Source organism: Polyodon spathula, chromosome 12 (assembly GCF_017654505.1).
Source record: "Polyodon spathula isolate WHYD16114869_AA chromosome 12, ASM1765450v1, whole genome shotgun sequence".
Classification (NCBI taxonomy): Eukaryota; Metazoa; Chordata; class Actinopteri; order Acipenseriformes; family Polyodontidae; genus Polyodon; species Polyodon spathula.
In genome coordinates this window covers 46,303,240-46,323,511 of record NC_054545.1, presented here as the reverse complement: position 1 = coordinate 46,323,511, position 20,272 = coordinate 46,303,240, and the positions used below count along the sequence as shown (strand labels likewise).

Below are 20,272 nucleotides of genomic sequence, written 5' to 3'. Positions count from 1 at the left end.
AGAAAATAAAAATGAAAAGACTTCATGTAAGTTGTACAAGACACTTTATTGTATTTCACATGTATTTTATTACAACCATATATTTTTAATTCAAAGCAACATCTACTTACAAGTATGTGTTATAGACTAATTCATGTAGTTACAAAAACACAGAAACACTACACTGTCATGGAATTTAAGTTTGGTTGTTTTCCAACCGTCTGGATCCTGTAAAAACGGGATGCCTGAATAAGACGATTGGAAAAGGGTAGTGCAAATACAGGCAACATGATCAAGACACAAGAAACACCCTTGACCCTTACTGAAATATGTGGTGTAAAATCCTGATATGCGTTTTTAAAGACAAGTGTGTTTATCGTAGTCCAAGCTATTCTCGCTCACCTTAGTCACTGTATATTCATTTTGCATTCGAACTGAGGGGAGAATTGAATCCACTGTATACAAACCAATGGGCAACAAAATCCTTCTATTTTACAGACCCCTGCCCTGTCTAGTACTCTATGTGGCCATTCCCAATTTAAAATTGAAATGATTTAAAAACAAAATAAATTCAGAATACTAGGATTTTCTTTTTTTTTTTTTTTACATACGAAAAGGCATTAGCTTAAATGGATGTTTATTTAAATAATTTAAAATACAAATTCACTTGAAAGCAAACAAGACATACTCCTCTGCCTCAATGCTGGTTGTATATTCAGAAATGACAAAATGCTGCAAAAATAATATATTATGAATGCAGAACCACGATTTAGATTTGGTGCATAATAATTTATGTTTTACTTGTCAGAAAACAATGTAGACTTCATCAATGTATTGATTAAAACAGTATTATATGAGTTAGGAAAGAGTGGCTTGTGCCATTCACATGCCCTTAAATTTAAATGGAGATGTAGTTGGATTATTTTAGTTCATCATAGGTATTATTACGTCTCAACTCATATTCTTGCTTTTACAGAAGAAAAGCAGCAGGGTTCAAACCAAAGAGCATGCATTCAAAGCCGGGTCACCCTGTATTTCCTAACCTAATTCTGGATGTCCAGTGAAGTAAGTGAGTGAGTAAATGTCCAGTTAGTGTGGCTTTATTTCTCTGAGTTTGTGTTTCAGTAAAGGTGTGTTGATGTTTCATCAGATTTTGAAGTTTACTCGAGTTTATGCTTTATAATGATTGGTCTACTGGCTATGAAGAACAAAGGGGGAAGGGGGGAATAGGGAGTGTTTAAATGATGTTTCGAATTTATTTACGTCTGCTGGCATAATACTGAGGTCTGTCCAATTCTTCTGATAATTCTAAAGACAAAAAGCAAAATAAACCAACAAGTTACACAAAATATATATTGCAACCACCTGTCTTTGTATCATTTACAATTGATTTTGTTATCTCAGTTATAAACCATACACTTTTTTTTGTAGCCTAGAATATATTCAAACTGAGACAACACAAATTATTGGTACTAGTCTTGACCTAAAGCATGAAGAATTAAATTTGAACAATGCCACCACTCTGATACTAGGGACTAGGTTTTTTTTTTTTTTTTTTTTTTTTTTTTTTTTTTTTGCTGCCATCAAGCATTACTCCTCAGTAAAGAAATATGATTTAAAAAAAAAAAAAAAAAAAAAAAAAAACTTATATCAGTAATTTGTATCCTCACACTTTCCAAGTTATAGTGCTGCCCTCTGCAAAGCACTTGATTTTAATTGTATTTTTTTAATGGAGTACTCATAAGTCAATACACAGACATACCTCCACTGGAGGATCTCCTGCCCATCAGACCTACGAACATCTCTCCTTTATGTCCTGGTAGAAAACGAACAGATCATGTCACTTAAATCTATGAAAAGTTCAGAACCACTTTGACAATATCAAAAGAAGTTGCGCTGACACAGGCAGAAAATATTTCTTACAAAGTTCACAGTGCACAGTGGGCACAGAAATAACAATATATCAACCAGCAGGTGTGACTATATGCTGTGTTAAAATTAAAAGTCAACTACGACTTTTTAGCCAAAACACATGTATGAAATATAAATGAATGATGCCCCCCCCAACCCAACCCAACCCAAACCCTATTCTATTCATTCCAAAATGTAAGACTAAATTACTTACTTTTGTAACCCATTGGCACAGCCCGTGGAGCCCCTAAAAAGGTTAGAAGTATGAAAAGCTTTTATTTTATAACTTACAGGTAATGTCTTTTAATAGCCTTGCTTTAATGACTAAACATATGCCTAGCTTAGTATAGAGAGTCCGGTGTCTGTGACATCGAACTATCCCACTCAGAGCACATATCACTTTCCAACCGTCTCCACCCTAGAGACATCTTTTAACAAACAAGGTAAACCGGCAGACCAAAACTAAATGTACAGGCAGGCGGAGATTTGTAAAACTATGAAGTAGCCCGGTATTAGTAACCATATTTGCTAGTAGATGCTTGCTAATGGACAGATGGAGTGTTGTGCAGTACCTGAACGTCTCCCCATAAGCCCGTAGAACTGATGAGATTTTGACCTCTTAATGAGTTCTGCAACTTGACGTGCAAGGTTGTTTTCCGAGGATTCCTTCTGAAACCATACAAACAATAAAACGCATTTAAATACATGGATTTAGTGTATTTCTGTCAGATTATCTACCAGGCTGAATGTTATATTTCCAACAGAGCTGTGAACGTCGCACACAGCAAATTGAGCAACATTTAACACAAACTATTTTCCATAAAATTTCGACTGTTTCCACTTTAGTCCTCTAACTACAGAGTGCTGGCCAGTAATGTGTCATTGAACCGGTAACAAGTAATGGCAGAATATTTCAACTGAACCCAAATGTGTTGTTTTTCTTTTCTACTCTGAGAAATATTGTCTACTTTTAGGCATGGTAAACCACAAGAAGATTTTAGTGCATTTTAGCGCTGGGCTGAATCACTTCATTCCCTCATTATTGCTAAACTGCAAGTGCTTGAAGCAATCGACATTGATTCCCTGGTGCTGTAGAAATGTGGCTGCGGTTTAGGCCTGGTATAGGTTAATCCAAACACTCTCTTTTAGTTTGCATTAATAATTCATGAGAGTTAAAGTGGATGAGTTTATTTTTCAGCCGTTATATCGCTATACGTATTACGGTGCAACAGTGTTTAGTTAAATATATTGCTTTGCTTTTAGATGTTGCTGTAAAGTACTTCATGACTTGTACTGTAAACACATACATATCTCTAAGCGCTGTCCACGGTTTTGAAATGCTGTCTTGCCTTGAGAATCTGAAGCATATCTTTCTCGTTGCGTCTATTGGCTGAACGTGCTTTAACAACATGTATTAAATTCAACCACTTTGGCTATTTCATAATTATAACGTGTTTAGTTCTCAGTATAATGTCTTTTTAACCAGTAAAAACAGTTACTTCAGTTCAGTTAAAAACACTGTTCCAGGCTGCGTCACCAAAATACTTCAACACAAACGTTTCCATCTGACAAGCATCACTGTGAAGTGGATACCTTGAATGTTACAACCCTTATTCAAACCTATACTTGAGCTGTAGGGTAATTAGACCGACAAGAAGGGATAAAACAAAATAATGATCATAAAAATAGTTTACCTGCCAGTTGGTTGCTGGCCAATTTTCTTGCTCCCGACTCAATGACGTTTCTTCAGCGCAGTAAACTTGTGCAAAAAGCATCACCACCACTAAGATCAAAAGTTTCAAACTTTCCATTTCTAGTTAGAGAAGAACAAAATATGCTAAGAATCCTAGAGTTTTAGAAAAGAAGTCTACAGAAATGTTTATAGAAAAGTGAAACAGATAGATGCTCTGTACCTTCCCCCGGCGCCAGCTTTCCAAGGTACTTGTGAGAGTAACTCTGGGGTTTAATCTGATCATTTACAGGATCTCCTTCTATTTATACCCGAAAGATCCGTAGGGAATTTTCAAAGGCTACTCCCCCCTCCCCGTAATCCCCCGCCCCTTGCAGTGCATACACAGTTTAAACACCGTGTGATTGACTCACCGTCCCCTTTTCGCTTTCATTTCTGTAATGTATTATTCAGTGACTGATTGAGAATTAAGACGCCATCTGATCATTTTCCCAGAGAGGTCTGAATTGTAGCTGATGGTGGTCTGTTTCAGTGAATCCCGGACTTGACTCAAAAGATTAGATGTTCTTCCCCATTCTTACGTGATACATTATTTGAAATTGAAGCATCATTTGTCTTCCTTGTTACGGCTGCCAACATCCTCTGACGTAATAACTTCGTTTTATGTACAATTCTGTCGCTTTCTTTACTTAGATGGATTGGTTTAAACCACAATCCAAATTACAATTAGTTTACATCCGTCTGGGAACTGTTTGTATAACACATTGGATGGGTATGTTGCAAAAACTGTTTACTATGCTGAACATATGGCGCAATGTGAACACGGCATCTGTTATACAATCTATATAAGGCACCTATTATACAATCTATATAACATTCACATATATCAAAATATATGTCACATTTGTCTTTTATATTGGGGAACTCGGTGGCTGATATAATAACTATTATAGGCATACGGGTATATGCAGGATATTTCTGAAAAGGACACTTTAGTAGTAACTGCTGTCTTAATTAATTTCTTCATATGTAGCAATTTTATGAACAATGGTGTTCAGACTAATTGAAAACGTGACCCCAATCATCCCCTTAATGCAGATGGAATGTCCATTCATCTGAGGGATAGACGAAGTGAGATTTGGAACCATTAAAACCATTAAAAGATTTAGTTATTCAAAAGCGTAAAAATTAACTAAATAATATTTAGATACCAAAGGCAAGCATTGAAGTTACACAATATCAATAATTAAATAGGATTAAAACCAATGTAATGTTTAATTAACGATTTTGCAAAATCAGATATAAATAAATGATACTGCCTTTTACAATATAGCAGTATCCGCTATATATATATATATATATATTATATATATATATATTTGAAATTTATTTATAAGTTAAATAATATAAGTTAAAATATGAAACAATGTGCACGTATATATGCATATATATATATTATATATATTAGATATATATATATATATATATATATAATATATATATATATATATATATATATTATTGTGTGTGTGTGTGTGTGTGTGTGTGTGTGTGTGTGTGTTTGTCACAGTTTATTTCTAACATGCTTTACCCCACAATGATTATCTATGAGTTACCTTGTATTCAATATCCTTTATTGCACTTTGCTATGCTTTTATTATGGGAAATATTTATAAAGGCGATGACAACTCTTCTATTGTTTTCAGCACAATGCTTAAAAAAATACCAATGCTGGGACCTAAAAATACAGTTCTGCTTGCAAACAGGGAACATATAAATACGCCAGGACGAGGCTTGCTTCCAGTACGGAGTGACATGCAACATTTAGGTTTGCACACTTACATTTTCTGCCCTTTTAAATTAACAACAGAAAGAAAAACAATAAAAACAGATTGTGAAACAAAACCGAAAAGCACGATCTCGTTATTTTGAAAAAGAGAGCAATTTAGACTAAAGAAGAGAAAAGTTTCACCTGCACTTTTTAAAATTATTTATTTAGCCGATATCTGCCACTCAGCCTTTCTTCATCTTGTCAAACCACTGCTCTTTCCAATCGCTGGTTGTCGATTCATATGGCTTTAATAACTTAGATGCTGTCAGAATGCACTTGGCATATCTATCACACGATGACATTTTAAATGTGTAAATGTTTTTCAACCGATAAAGTTCACGCCGATCAATAAATACTGAAACGATCTCCCATCGACAGTGGCTTAAAAATCGTAGAATCACCACAAAGCGAATAAAAATAACCCCAAATTTGTTTTGTTAAGCGTTTAATAAATCAGGTTAACGTTTAAACTTAGCACTTAACACACTTGTCAAGGAAACGCGTATTTACAAGATAATTAACTTAATTCTGGGTTTCAAATATGAATACAAAAGGATGCAGCCTCTGCTGTCTCTATTTCAAATCATATGGTTTCATGGTAAAGCTTTTTTTTCAGCTTACTAAAAATGTTCTTCCGGATCACATGCAAATTAATCATATTGTGCAAAGAAAGTCGGCTATGATTTTAGAACCCCCCCCCCCCCCCCCCCCCCCCCCCATTCCTACCCACAGCTCTTTATGTTCTTTGTGGCATTTTTTACTCTTTTAAACAGCACTGAATGTGGAACACTTTTAAAAACCCGACTCCACCATGTTGCCACCAACCCCCCATGGTGTGTAACTGGAAAAGGGACTCCAGCTAAATAAACACAATGGCGTCTATAGGTGCAGACCTAGCGAACCGGTCATTTGTACCTTCTAAGACAAGCTGTAACAGATACTGTAAGTAGGTTGAATCCCTTTTATTTTCTTGCATTCGCTTACCTGTCATGTTGCATTATAAGTCATTAGATATAGCCCCTCACTGTTTCAATCTCTGGCTGTCACTAGATTTCTATTTTTAGGAAACTGGGGCAGATTCTAAACAGCTGGCTTGTTCAAGGTCAGACTGGGCTGATGCCAGACAAGGTGTCTCATGGACATCAAACCAACTGAACCTTCTCAGTCCGCCAGAAATGTTGGGGGCACTTTGTGGTCTGTGGTACTAGTATATCGGGTCCTTACCAGAGTAATTTAAGTGTTTTCCCTGATCAAGAAAAGTACCAATAGACAACTTCTTATTAATAGAATAACAGTTATACTGCAGTAGCACTACTGGATAATTCACCCACACTCTGACAGTAACACACGTGTACTGGGTTGCAAGACTGAGCGATACTACGCACACTCCAAGCTTTCCTGCGTTTCAAGCACCATGCTTTCAGTTTTGACAAGTTTATTCTCACTCTGGGTTGTACATTAGTTGACCAATCGCAACCCTCTCATTTTCCGGAACACCATACAAAACAGCATCGAGCAGGTACTTTCCGAATCTTATTTATACAATGAAATTTTTGTATTCAACAAAGGCATTCTGCAGACAGCAAATACATGATTTTCTGACTGCGATAGGATCCATTCAGTTTCATTAAGAAGTAAACAGCTGAAACCTTAGCCCTGTAGCACAGTAAACTAGGTTGAGGGGTTACTGCTGTTCAATGGTTTTGAAGCATCCAGCAGAATGGAACTGGAGAAAACAAACTGTATAGCAGTTAACCACCAGTCAGACTTAGGAACACACATCAGTCCCTGGTTCCAAATTATGAAATATTAAGCAGCAAGCCAAATCACGCATAACTTAGTTTCCAGTCACTTTGTTCGTTTTATAATATTAGATGTCCCATCATGGCTGCAATTGACTTAAACAGAACGATGCAGCTTGTATTTATTGTAAACTACATGTCAGTGGTTTCATAACACAATTGGGAAGGGTGGCACATGTTTTTTACTGACTCAGTCATTAACAATTACATTTCTCCTTGAGAAAGACTAGATCATTATTTTCTTAATAGAGCATTTTTAGACTGAGGGAGGGATGGAGAGAAAGAAAGTGTAATAGGGACAACTGCTTTACCTGGACTGCATATATGTGGCTTGTCATTCTTACAGACAGACTGATTGTTTTTCTATCTTGGTTAAGGTAGAGCTCTAAAGACAGCTCATGCATTTACCTTTACCTTTAAGATCTTTTCTGCAATGACCACATCCGGCCACTGGGTGGTGCTGTATGCTATAAAGAAAAACTTATTAAACTGGAGGACTGGGGCTGGGGCTGACCTAATCATTAGAGAATGACATGTATATTCTGGGATAGCGCAGTGTATATTAATTGCAGTTTGTCATGGTAATGACATTGTTGACTTGATGTATTTAAGAAAAAGGTACCTCGGCTGCAAATAACCAGCTAAACATTAATTTCTGAAGTCTGACCAGACATGTTATTGTATGAGGTGTAAGTAAAATGCCATTTGGATTCTGCTGTTTTAAATTAAATTAATAAGGTTTCCAGGATCATTCTGCTGAGTGAAAGAGCTCTAGTATTTTTAAGACACATATGTTTCAGAGACATAATGCAGAATCTTTACATATTGTGGAAAAATGTTGATATATTTGCTAATTGATCCTTTAAACTAGTAAACGTATTGATAAAGAAAGCTGGATAGATGTGTACAATATTGTTGCATAGTAACTGTAGCCCTAACTGGCAAAACTACAACAAAACAGCCTTTGCATAATCAGTCTGTTCTGCACTGATTATTCCTCTGAGAGGTCTCTGATGATGGCGGTCAATTTGTGTTGATGAGTAGCTTGTGCAGAAAAAGCAGGAACAACTTAATTAATACCGTAACAATTTTTATTGAAGTCTAATTGCACCTGCTTAGAAGCATTAGAGAGGAAGCTAATGTGTTTTTTCACATTAAGCTAAAAGTAAAGAAGGGATGTATAGGCAGTGCACGCTTAGTGGGCAGACTCTACTCTATTTAGGACTACAAAAAAAGTGACACTAGACCTTCTTTCTAAAGGACCCGTGGAGAGCTGCATGAACAGATTATTCTGACTGAGCTCTCTGCAGGTGAGGGGCATTGGAGTTGATCAGGCTAATTTACAATTCCAAGTTAAATAGCTGCTTGAATTCGTGTTGATTGCTGTTCTCTACAGTAAAAAAAAAATCATCTAAATATCCAAGCAGCTGTTTATATTCACTTGTTTCTCTTTGAATGGCAAATTCAGTGAACAACCATGACACTGTGGAGACCTAGCTCTTTCCACACCCTTGTATGTTAACACTGAAGCATTGTTTCTGAATTTGGCTCAGATGTTTCTAAAACAGCAGTACCCAAGATAGTGTCAGGAGGGGTGCAGTGCATACAGATATACTCTCTTTCAAATGACACTGACACCTGTCAATGCAATGCTCTGCTGTGAGCTCTATTGTACGTTTTGATCTTCAATTTCCAACATTACACATTTCCCTTTTGTATGCATTCACCAGGTGCCTGGTGTCATAGGGGCATTGAACCAAGGAAGTTTATTATCATCTTTCCTAAGGAAAAGTGATTATTATGTGACCAATTCTTCAAACTTCACTGCAGATTTCCACCCCCACCTTCCACAAAAGAATGGTCTGGCTGCCCGTGCTTTCCCTGCACACAGTGAACAGTGTTGTGGCAGTTGCTTTTCATTTTTAGTCCATCCCTTGTATGTATAGTATTTCATCAGTGCCGATGATGACACCGGTTTTAGGCGAGCTTAATAGTAATGGAATAAAGGTTTAAATAAGACACAGAGCGTTGTTTTTTTTTCCTGCATTTTTGTTATCTTTTGTTGACTAGGGCTCTCTCGCCAATTAAAATGCATTGTGGTCTATTTTGAAGACCAGAGACATGAAAAAGTGTCTGTGCAGTGTTGTTTTAATCAGTGGAAAAGAAATACAAGCAGAAAATTGTTGATTGCACAAGCAGGGCCAGGCCTTTGGAAAATTGAATTGCTGCGTTTGCTGGGTTTCTAGACGGATAAATAAGATTAATCCGCGGTGAGCCATAGTTATTGTAGTGTGTTTTTGTGAATGCAGGTGCCTGTCTTTTATCAGCTTTGACTTGCAGCTAGCAGTTTGAATACAGTTATTGTGGACTTCATAATTAGTCTATAAAGATATCCAATTTGAGTAACAGAGATGACTGCCAAAACTCTAGTAATTTATTTACTCACCTAAACCCCCACCGCACACACGCATTGAATGATTCGCATGCTGATCTTCCACTAATCTCTTTAGACAACTGACCATCCAAATGACAGATGCTTAGATTCGCTCATTGTGTGACTGGGAGTCACCTAGTAATAGCTGACTAGTAAAAACAGTGAGGTCATTTACACATGCTGTATGTTGATACAGGGCATGCACTTCAGTTAATTGAGGCATAATTAATATTTTTATCTATCTATCTATATATATATATATATATATATATATATATATATATATATATATATATATATATATATATATATATATATCTTACATTATGGTTTCAAGTTTCAAAATTTTATCGCAAAAGTCAGTTTAAGTATGTGGACGTAAAACATTATTCAACAGGTTTCATTTGACTTAATGAAGCAAAATTAGTTCTAAAGGGTGATGCTAAACTTTTGTCCAGAGCTGTAGTTTTGATGATACGGTTGCCCCCATTTCACTATTTTAAATGACATCCAGGTTGTACAGATTGAATTAGCTGCTTCATGTCAGAGTCTTAAGCGCTTAACTCTACAGCCAGGAATCAATGGCATTCTTTGGTTATTACATTGCTTTAATCAGTCTGCATCCATGTTCTCATCGGTTCTTTTAGCCTGATCTGTAACTATGTAATATGAGGGGATCTGGATCCCTTGTGCATAACCCATAATTTTCTCAATTGTTTCTCAACAATTAGTCAAGAGTAAAACTGCAAGTAAAGGAGGATTGATTATTGTTTTTTTGTATCCTTTGTTATTTCACATAGAGATTACTACAGCTACAATGTTACAAGCATGCATCATCAATCTGAATAATCAGAATTAGTATTGTGCCAAAACAGTGAGCCTTACAATGACAGCATGTTTAAAATAATTCACACCCGTTTGGGTTTTCAAAAGCAATTATTTCCCATTATAGACAGTGGAATTGACAGCCTCGCTATAGGATTTAGTGCATAATTGCTATATCATATGATAATCCCAGCATGATAAAGACTTTTTAAACCTCAGCATGAGCTTCTTAGCTTCTGAATGACTTGTACTCTCAAAGGACCTGTCTGTCATATCAATGAAACTGATACACACATGCTCTTCCAATAAGAGCTGTGTATATCATTTAATAATATTAATGATAATCATAATAATAATGCCTGATCGTGTACTGATATTATACAGGCATTTCTGACTTGATAGTCATCTGTGTTTGTTCGACAAATTACTTTGGCTAAATTTTGTTGAAATGCACAATTTATGCATCTTCTTCTTTACTGTACTGGTCTCGGGTCCCATGTTTTAAAACAAAGAAACCACAGAGCTTTAACCAACTCAGGGCTGGTAAAAGGTATGTTGAAAACAAATGTCGCCTAATTGCTGCGCTTGTCAGAAAGAAAAGGTAATTGGTATCAATGAATAGCCCTCGAAAAGGTCTTGGATGTTTAATCACTCATGGGTTGAGTTTATTTCCTTGTTCACTTAACCAGTTTAAGAAGAAACCGACTAGCCAGTCAAGTACAGAATTGGCTGCTGTCAAGAACCTTGCTGGTGGGCATTAATAAACCTTCCTATCTCTGCTTCCGAGAGCATGTCAACACTGACTTGAACCTGCCTTTCAGTACTGGACTGAATTGAGAGCTGGTGAGCTGCTGTCCACTGGCAGCTATCTCATTCATCTCACTTGCGACCTGAGCTCCATCTGAACCCTGGTCTCCAGAGATGAATGGCATCAAAGGTTCTAACTATTTTCTCAGTGTTTTTGTCTGGATTTAATATGAGGATGCTTTTCACAGAAATCAGAATAATTGAGCAGTCTTTAAAGTAGCACTTCTCCTTCCCTTATTACATAGCAGATAGAACCATCTAAAAAGTTTTTGTCAGTTTAGTAGGCTTTTATTTTTTCTAACTTTTCTTAAGATCTTTGACAGTAGTAGACAACTAGTACACACTTCTGCCAGTAATAAAACACATTGCCCAAGAAAAGGTGAGTGTGGCAACACTGATCACGGGTTGTAATTTTCACAGGGGCGAAAGTGTAATGGAAAGCATCAGCCAACATCGTCATCGAAATGAAAAAGCCAGCGGTTCTTGCCCTTCTCTGTGGCCTTCTCCCCAACTCTAATGTGTTGCCATTTGGAGTCTGGCACTAAGCCTGTAGCCTATCCCTCCAGGGACCCAGCAATCAGCAAGGCTGCTTCATTCTTTTTCATTACTTCGCTGTCGCAGAGCTGAATAAAAAGGGGCCACGTCCTGCCCTATAAACCACTCAGTTTTGAATGCAGATAGCTTGATTTGTGTTCTGGTGTATTTTTTTATTATTATTATTTGTCTTTTTATTAAAGTCAGCCAGCTTCTGTAAGATTTCGATATCTTGTTCAACATTAATCACGATTGTTATGATTTTATTTTTATTTCCGAGGGGTCGTATTTTCAGCAACCTGTAACCTTTGTTTTTGTGTAATATCAAAATCCTCTGGTGTTCTATATCTGAACAAAGCTCCCCACTGCAGTAAATAAAGTTGGATTTCATGTCTGTGATTGAACAGCAGTGGTGGTAGTGAAAGGGGGGCATTTTATTTGAAAACATTGAAACCGATTGTTTTCATGCAACTCAAACTGGCTTCATCCTTATTTCCCAGCTGAAATTCATATTTGACCTGGATTTGAACTGACTTTTAGCTAGTCTGGAGAATACCAAGCCATTTATAAAATGACTGTAGAGTAAGCTCAGGCTGGAGACGGATCTATACAATCATGTATAAACCACGCCCATCCTGACTGTCTGAATTCTGAGGGTTTTACTTCCCCTGTCCTACCTCTATGAATGGTTGCAACGGATGTTGAGCTGCTTCAGTCCTGTATTCATATCTTCAAACCAACAGGCTACTATTGCAATTGCAAATTAGAAAATGTGATACACTGATGGGAGTCCCCCTGTGTTGTGAAGTACACAGTTAAACATCCAGGAAAAGCTGTGGAATTCACTGTTGCCTTTGCTATAGAAGAGCAAAATGGACTGTAAAAGTTGACCTTTAAATATTTGAATATTGGAAACCTTAACCTGCACTTGCAAAGTGTGAAGACAAAAGAAAACCTACAACCCCCTGTGGCAGAGCACAGCTCTGCCCTTTAGAAACTGGCAGGGATGGGGTTAAATTCTCCTACCTGCATGGGTTCATTGTGTTCAGGTGGCTGGGGTTGATTAGATGATTAGTTTAATTAATGATCAATCAGCACCCAGCCACCTGACATAAAAGGAGGCCTCTGCTTCTCATTTGGGAGCAGGGAGTTAAGGAAGCAGGTTGGTGTTTTGTTTTGTTTTGTTTTGTTTTGTTTTGTTTTGTTTTGTTTTGTTTTGGTTTGGTTTGGTTTGGTTTGGTTTGGTTTGGTTTGGTTTGGATCCAGTGAAGGCATTGTCCAGCCTGGAAACCTTTTTTTTTTTTTGTAAGTTTTGTTGTTTTTCTATTTGTGTTTAAAGATTTTTTGTTTTGCCCTTGTGCACCTTTATTTTTGTTTATTTATAATAAAATTAGTATTTTTTTGAACTGCAGACTGTCTCTGGGCCTTTATCCACTCACCAGCCTGCCACACCCCCATACTACATATTTGTAGAAGGCTGAAGTTAGTAAATCTCGTGTATCAAAGTATAAAAAGCATATTATTTCCTGATGGGAGAGCTGCCTCAAACTGTACTAAAACCAAACACAAATTACATTCCCTGCATTTCCTAGCTCGTAACTAGCAAAGGGAATAGGCAAACAGAGACTGATGCTGAAGCAGTTTCTCTCAAACAGTGATGTATATTCCCATAGCCCTCACTACACTCCGGAAATTGCAGAGCTACTCTGTTAAACTGCTCTGTTGAAAGATTGCTTTAATAGCTAGATCTCAAGGGTGAGAAATACATCTATATCCTAGGTTTAATGTTTTACCATATAACTGTCAGGATAAAATACAGAAAACAAGGACAAAATGCAAAAGGATTCTTTACATCACAGGTGTCAAACACAAGGCCTGAGGACCTAATCAAGCCCCCAGGGTAAATTTAAAAGGGCCTACTGCTACTACTGCTGGGGCTTCAATAGGATTTGTTGTCATAGGAGATCAAATTATCAAAAGTAAATATTTTAACATAGTACATGTTGCATTTAGTGTGTGTTTATTTATTTATGTATCTAAAGTTATTACACTAAAGAAAATCTATGTCAAGTAGACAAGTAAATATTCCAGTAATACAGGACTATTGTCCTTTCACAGAAAGCAGGAAACTCAAAGTTCAAGGGTGAAGATATTGTCTTTGTTGACAAGGGTTTTTAGTTATTATTGTAATTGTAAAATACAGGTTATATTTTTGAATGCATTCCACTCATATGCCTGGTTTATGGTGGACTGGAAATACCGATAAATGAATCACATGGACGATGTGAGAATAAAGTTCAGTACATGAGCTTAAAATTGTGATGTAAATGAAGTAATCAACTGCTTGACATTTTACAATATCATGGGTCGGATATAGCCTTTCATTCATATTCAGTTCCTTTTGTGTCTGTTATTGTCTTCCCGTTGTGTTGAGATTACAATATGTTTGGATAAACAAAAGACTTTACATAATCAAAAAATAAATTGCAGATTTCCTTTCTGTAAAACATTAGTATAATTTGTGTCTGAGAATACATCCCATCCTACTTGCGAACACGTCTAAAAAAAAACAAAAAACCATGATTGATCATTGTAAAGAGCGATCGTACCACAATGTTTGTGGTTTACACGAGAAGCATCTGTTTTTCAGCAAAGCCATTAACGGTACACTTTGTGGCTTGCTCTGATTGCTTGTATTCCCACATGGTCCCTGTGTATTCACTGGCTAACCCCACTCTCTGTGAGGCAGCACAATAGAATGGGAAGTGTTGTATTTGCATGAGAAGCAACTTCATAAAAAGGGGTCTGTTCTGACAACTTTCTTTGAGTATCGAGGCTCTTCAGCCTTAATTAACCCAGGGGGTTTAGTGGGTGCAGTATCATGCCTTGGATGAGCATGTTTTAGATGGTTTCAGAATTAATTAGGTTAATTAATCAGCTGCATTATTTTGCTAACTCAAAATGTAGTTCCATTTTGTAAAGCAATGTGGACAGACCAAGTATCCTCAGACATTATCAGACAGTTGCCTTAAATTAAAATTTAATATTCACAGTGCTTCTTCGAGGAATAAGATAGATACTTAAATAGGGTTATCAGTCTGAGGGTTCAATGGATGGAAATCCAAAAATGTGAATTTCTGCTAACTGTGTGTGTGTGTGTGTGTGTCTATATATATATATATATATATATATATATATATATATATATATATATATATATATAGACACACACACACACACACACAAATGTATTAAATTACATTAAATTGGTTTGCCTCTTACTGGTAGAGATTCTGTCACATTTTGTTCAAAGGTTAACCCTTTTAAGCACGAAAAATCACAATGGGGTTTATTCAAATGATTTTCAGAATAGTGGGTCTAATTACTATTGCTGTTTTATATATACAGGGGGATTAGAAAGTAAGTTTACCACATCAACATACCATATATCATATGGTAAACCTACTTTCTAGTCACCCTGTTAACCTACTTCAACCAAAAAAAAAAAAAAAAAAAACAACCCAGAACACAACGTGACAGAATCTCTACCAGTAAGATGCAAACCAATTTATTGTAATTTTGTAATTTAACAAATCTTTGGGTAATTGCTTGCCTCCTGGTGTGCTTAATGCATCAGAAGAGAGGCGTGCATTAAAATCACATTGCCTTTTGCTTAAACATTAAATTGGATGCACACTCTTGCTGGAGTTATTAAGATTATAACTGAGATAAGTGCTGGCTCCAATTTGCATTAAATGTATACCGTCATTGGCTTAATTGTGCAATATTTTAATTTGGCGTCTTTGCTTTATAAGTCGTTGAAATGGATTAAAAGTATGATGTCTGTCATTGGTTAGTCTGTAACATTGTTTTTTTTAATTATTATTAATAATTTTGAGTGATGCAGTGAGGGCTGAAGTGGTGTGTGGTGAATTAACTCAAAGTCAAGTAGACTTGACATTGTTGTAGGGATGAACTGAAATGCTTGTCTTTGAAGTTGAATAAACTGTGCAATTAACTGTCTTAAATATGGATAATTTTAAAACCATTAATGCCAGTGATTTTTCTACATCAATATTTTGGTTACATGAGAACTCTATTGTATTGAATACTTTGACATGTTTACTCTCAATTTTATTATAGGATGATGCAAAGTTGGGTTCTGAAACTAATCAACACGAGGGAACTACAAACAGGTCTTAGACCTTACTGCATTTCTAAATAGCCTAAATCTGACTGTTTGAGTTAATTCCATTGGAAATTGTGGTTTTTGTTGGATCTGCCTGTTCTATGGTATGGCAACATATAGTATAATACAGTCTAGTGTACACTGCAGACTTTATCCATTGAGGAAATGGAAGATCATAAAAGCTTTAATCTGAATTTATCTGAAAGTCAGTTAGAGAAAGATCTAACAATATATTACAACTTTGAAGCAACAGAATTATAGAAATATATAGAATGACAATGATTGCAACTTTTCTCCCCCACTGTAATGTAGGGCAATGCTCCTACAACACAAGGTATTTAGTTTCCAACTGGATGTTTCTTGCCATGACTAAACTATCTCTGAGCATGCTTTTGTGTGAACACTTCATTAGCTGGACCTGCAGTTATGGTGTTGCTCGAACCCCTGAGGCAAATGGTTCATATGTGGTTGAGGTTGAAAGGAGCTTGATAATTGCTAATTGTTTTGAACTGATCCTAATATATATATTTTCCTATTGCAGAAACAACCCTTATATTTTGTTCCCTGCTAACCAGGAGACCCGATACCGTCTTTACTACCAGGTCCTTAATCATTTGATAATGTCAATGAAATGTGTAAAGATATAGGGTCTAATCAATTGATCTAAACAGCAGTGGATCCAAATGCCGCCATGGCTATGAAAATCAAATGCTGTTTAGATCAGTCAAATAAACTCCATTGTACAGGTGGTGAAATGTTGAGTATTGAATAGCTTCTTATTGAACTACTTCGTATACGATGCTACTTTGTGCATTTTGTTTTAACCAAGCTCATTGTGGAATCTTTTTTCTCCTATTCCTTCAGATACAACAACAGAATAACTAGGCAAATCACAGCACTCAACAGAGCCCTTCAGAGTCATTCCACTATCCTAATTTCTAAAATGACTGCAGTACTAACATTCTATGAGATCATTGTATGTCTGTCGCATTTTACAGTTTTACATGCACAATACACTGTGGGGGTTGGCCATAGTGATCTACTATTTAATGATCCTGATGACTATTTTGTAATTAAAGCAATGGTGGGATTGAAAATATATGCCACTGTAAACTAAATGTTCTAGTTTGTCGAGTTTTGGTGTTCACGTTGACAAATCCACCAGCAAAGAAATCATGACAGGTAACATCCAGCTCCAGTCAGCCAGCAGCATGAAATGTTTTAAACACAATAATACAAAAAGTTCAGACTGCATGTTAAACTGAATTCCTGTTCCAACATGTGTATTTGCCACTTTTCCATCCCACTGCAAGACTTGTCTTTTGCATGATTGTACCTGACTAAACCAATTGGCACATTGTAGTTGTGTGCCCTGCAGACTGTAGAAGTCTGAGCCCCATCATCTATCAATCTCTCTCCGGCAAGCATAGTCTGAGCTCTGAGTTAAAAGTGAAATGTTATGACTGGTTTCCTCCTTTTTATTTATTATCAGTCTGATTCCTTTGGCCCACACAGACCTTGGACCTTTCGATTAAGATTGGGAAGGATGTTGTTTTCATTTCAACTAAGAACGATCCAAGCTGCTCTCTGAAACATGAGACAAATTTCTTTGCTATCCTGTGGTCCCGCAGAGCTAATGTTTCCAGACAGGATCATCAGCTGTATGATAGGGAAAGACTAGTAAATCAGTAAATCGCAATATTAGAGCAACGTTTGTTGAATTCTATGTCCGTGCAGTTATATAATGGAAAGTTCCTGTTATTGTACATATTAAGCTTTGGCAACACTGATTTGGTCGAGTGCTGCTTTACAGCAAACCTGTGCGTTTGGCTCTATCTAGTGTACATGCTGTGTACTGAGTGCTCTGCTTAGCAGTCTGGGTGAGAAGGGTATTGCTGCAGACTGCGGGCTCATCCAGCTTCCCTCACTCATCATACCCCTGCGTGAACAGCTTTTAATTGGTACAGCTCGATCACATGATGAGGGTAATCTCTTGCTTTGAGTTTTGAAGCAAAGTATTTTACATGTTTACAGATAACAGTGATTAATATCTTAGTTTACAAAACAACGTAGGAACAAAAAGTATTCTCCAAGACAGCTAGTGTTTCACTGTTTTTATGTTAACATTAAACAATCATTGAACTGGAAGAACCTCCAGAGAGGTCAGTGTTGAAGAGTTGTGGGATGCAGTTTGTCTTGAAATGATTTCCTGTGGCTTTGTTTCTAGTAAGTATTACTTTTTAAGTTATGTATTACATTGTTTTTCTTGCATCATAATGTATGCTACTTTGTCACTTTTTGATCTTTCTGTGCAACTGTTGAAATGCATATTCTGAATATGATGGTTAGGCATAATTAATACCATAAAAATTATACTGCATGAACAATATCACTTAATTCACAATGTCACTTAATTAAATCTTTAAGTAGTGTTAATAATAGCGACAACTACTGATGTTTATGGTATGACACCTCATATTTTATTAATACCATGGTAATGAAATAACATTGCCTCTATTTCAGTACTTTACATACTAATTAAGGGCATTTCACCTTAGTATCTATAATACTAAGCAGGCTTGAGAATGGGGTGCAAAAATGAGCTTGCTCATGATCTAAGGTTTGCAGATCAAATATCTGTAAAAAAAAAAAAAAAAAAAACACATTTATTGAGACACCTATTTCTAGTGATGCACAATGGCTTCTTAAAGACAGCCAATCACTTTAGATGAAAATAAGTTTTAAAAATATGAAGTAGTTCTCTTCATTTTGACCATTAATTTGAAGATGTTATCGTGGTGTTCTGTGACTTTTTCAGCGTTCCACCATGTTTTGACAAGTTGAAAATCAGAAGCAATGAATCGATTCTTCTAGTTTTGTTTTGGACACTGCACTTTTTTTTTATTTAAATACAGTAGCTAAACTACTGCATTTACTGTTAAACGTTGTACATGCTATAGGAATTGTTGTTTGTGAAAGATAATTGCCAGGTAATATATCTTAGTGTATTAAACCATGCAAATGAACTGCTTTTTAAAATCTTTCTAATTGAAGGTAATAGAAAGAACCCACAGATAGTTCATCCACACTTTCACCCCCCCCCCCGATCAGTACTTATACGAGGAAGTCCAACACTGTGTCAAACACAGAGTATGAAGAAGTGCAGGTAAACAAGTTCAAGTGAGTTGGGTGATATCACAATGACAGAGGACAGACTCACTGATGAATTGCTGAAACTCAAGGGGGGGTGGAGGCATGATGTATGCAATTTTTTTGGACAATATGTATACAGAGTGTGTTAAATAAAGTTTTCCTTTTTATATATCATGTTTTAAACCAAGCTCCAGGTTTGTGCTCAACAGGCATTCTTATCAACAAACTCATACCTAGTGTTACATAATCAAGTAGCTAGCTGTGACAAATTCCTCAAAGCAATAAATGGCAAGATGTGCTTGTGGTCTGGTGCATTGACAGAAGAGCACTCTGGATCAGGAGTTGAAAATATACAGATATAGGAATTGCAGCTCTACAGCTTGGAGATCAGTGTTGTGCAAATATCCATCCATCTCTGTGTGTACACCACCTGCACAGAAATGTTAATTATTCATATTCCCCATTGGGTGAATTTCAGTTACAGTTATAACATCAGCCTCAGCCCCCCCTCTCCCCCCCAAAAAAAACATACAACCTGCAAGGCTGATGCATGCAGGTAATTAAAAGACCAACAGTACAATTCTAGCTGCTATACTTCTTGATCACACCCACCTCCAAGGAAAGGAATGAAGGAAAAAAAAAGAGGTTAGCCTACAAAAAACTATATTTGCATTGGGGATGCATGAGAATAATAAAGTGTTAGTGTGGGTGAATACAGTATTCATTGGAATTATCCCTGGAATTATGTTCGTTTTCTTGAGGCTTCACTTCATTGTTTATGAAATGGTGATGTGATAGGGGTGCTGGATGAGTCACCCTCGAGCTCGACTTCATTATGACGTAATTAGGAGCAGCGCACACATGACGTACGATGAGCGAAGTAGCCTCGATGAGGTACGTTCGGTGAGCCTGCAGTCCTCAGTTTACGCTCTTGGTCCAGGGTCCATATTTTCCATTGTCTTTAATTATTACATGCCAGTATAAAACCCCATTCCCGTACAGTACATATTTCTGATGGTTTTAACCGTGGTAGTTTTAATGATGGTTGACTTTTTTTAGGAATACACTTTTGCACTTAATAGGATCGTGAAAACTTAAAGCACCAGAGCTCTGTATT

At 36.6% G+C, this 20,272-nt stretch overlaps 1 protein-coding gene across 1 annotated transcript; it reads right to left on the bottom strand.

The window, feature by feature from the left end:
• Nucleotides 1-48: 48 nt before the first annotated feature.
• On the bottom strand, nt 49-6,402 carry LOC121324924 (protachykinin-like). Its single transcript, XM_041267125.1, has 7 exons — nt 6,396-6,402; nt 3,804-3,881; nt 3,585-3,703; nt 2,463-2,559; nt 2,105-2,137; nt 1,742-1,795; nt 49-1,287 (listed from the first exon to the last, which is right to left on the bottom strand). The coding sequence occupies exons 1-7, from the start codon at nt 6,400-6,402 to the stop codon at nt 1,235-1,237; spliced, it is 441 nt and encodes a 146-aa protein (XP_041123059.1). The 3' UTR covers nt 49-1,234.
• Between the last annotated feature and the right edge of the window lie 13,870 nt (nt 6,403-20,272).

Coding starts and splice junctions, on each gene's coding strand:
- LOC121324924 (XM_041267125.1), bottom strand. Junction 3,704..3,803: donor AAAGCTGGCGCCGGGGGAAG/GTACAGAGCATC, acceptor TTCTCTAACTAG/AAATGGAAAGTTTGAAACTT. Junction 2,560..3,584: donor GGCCAGCAACCAACTGGCAG/GTAAACTATTTT, acceptor GTATGGTTTCAG/AAGGAATCCTCGGAAAACAA.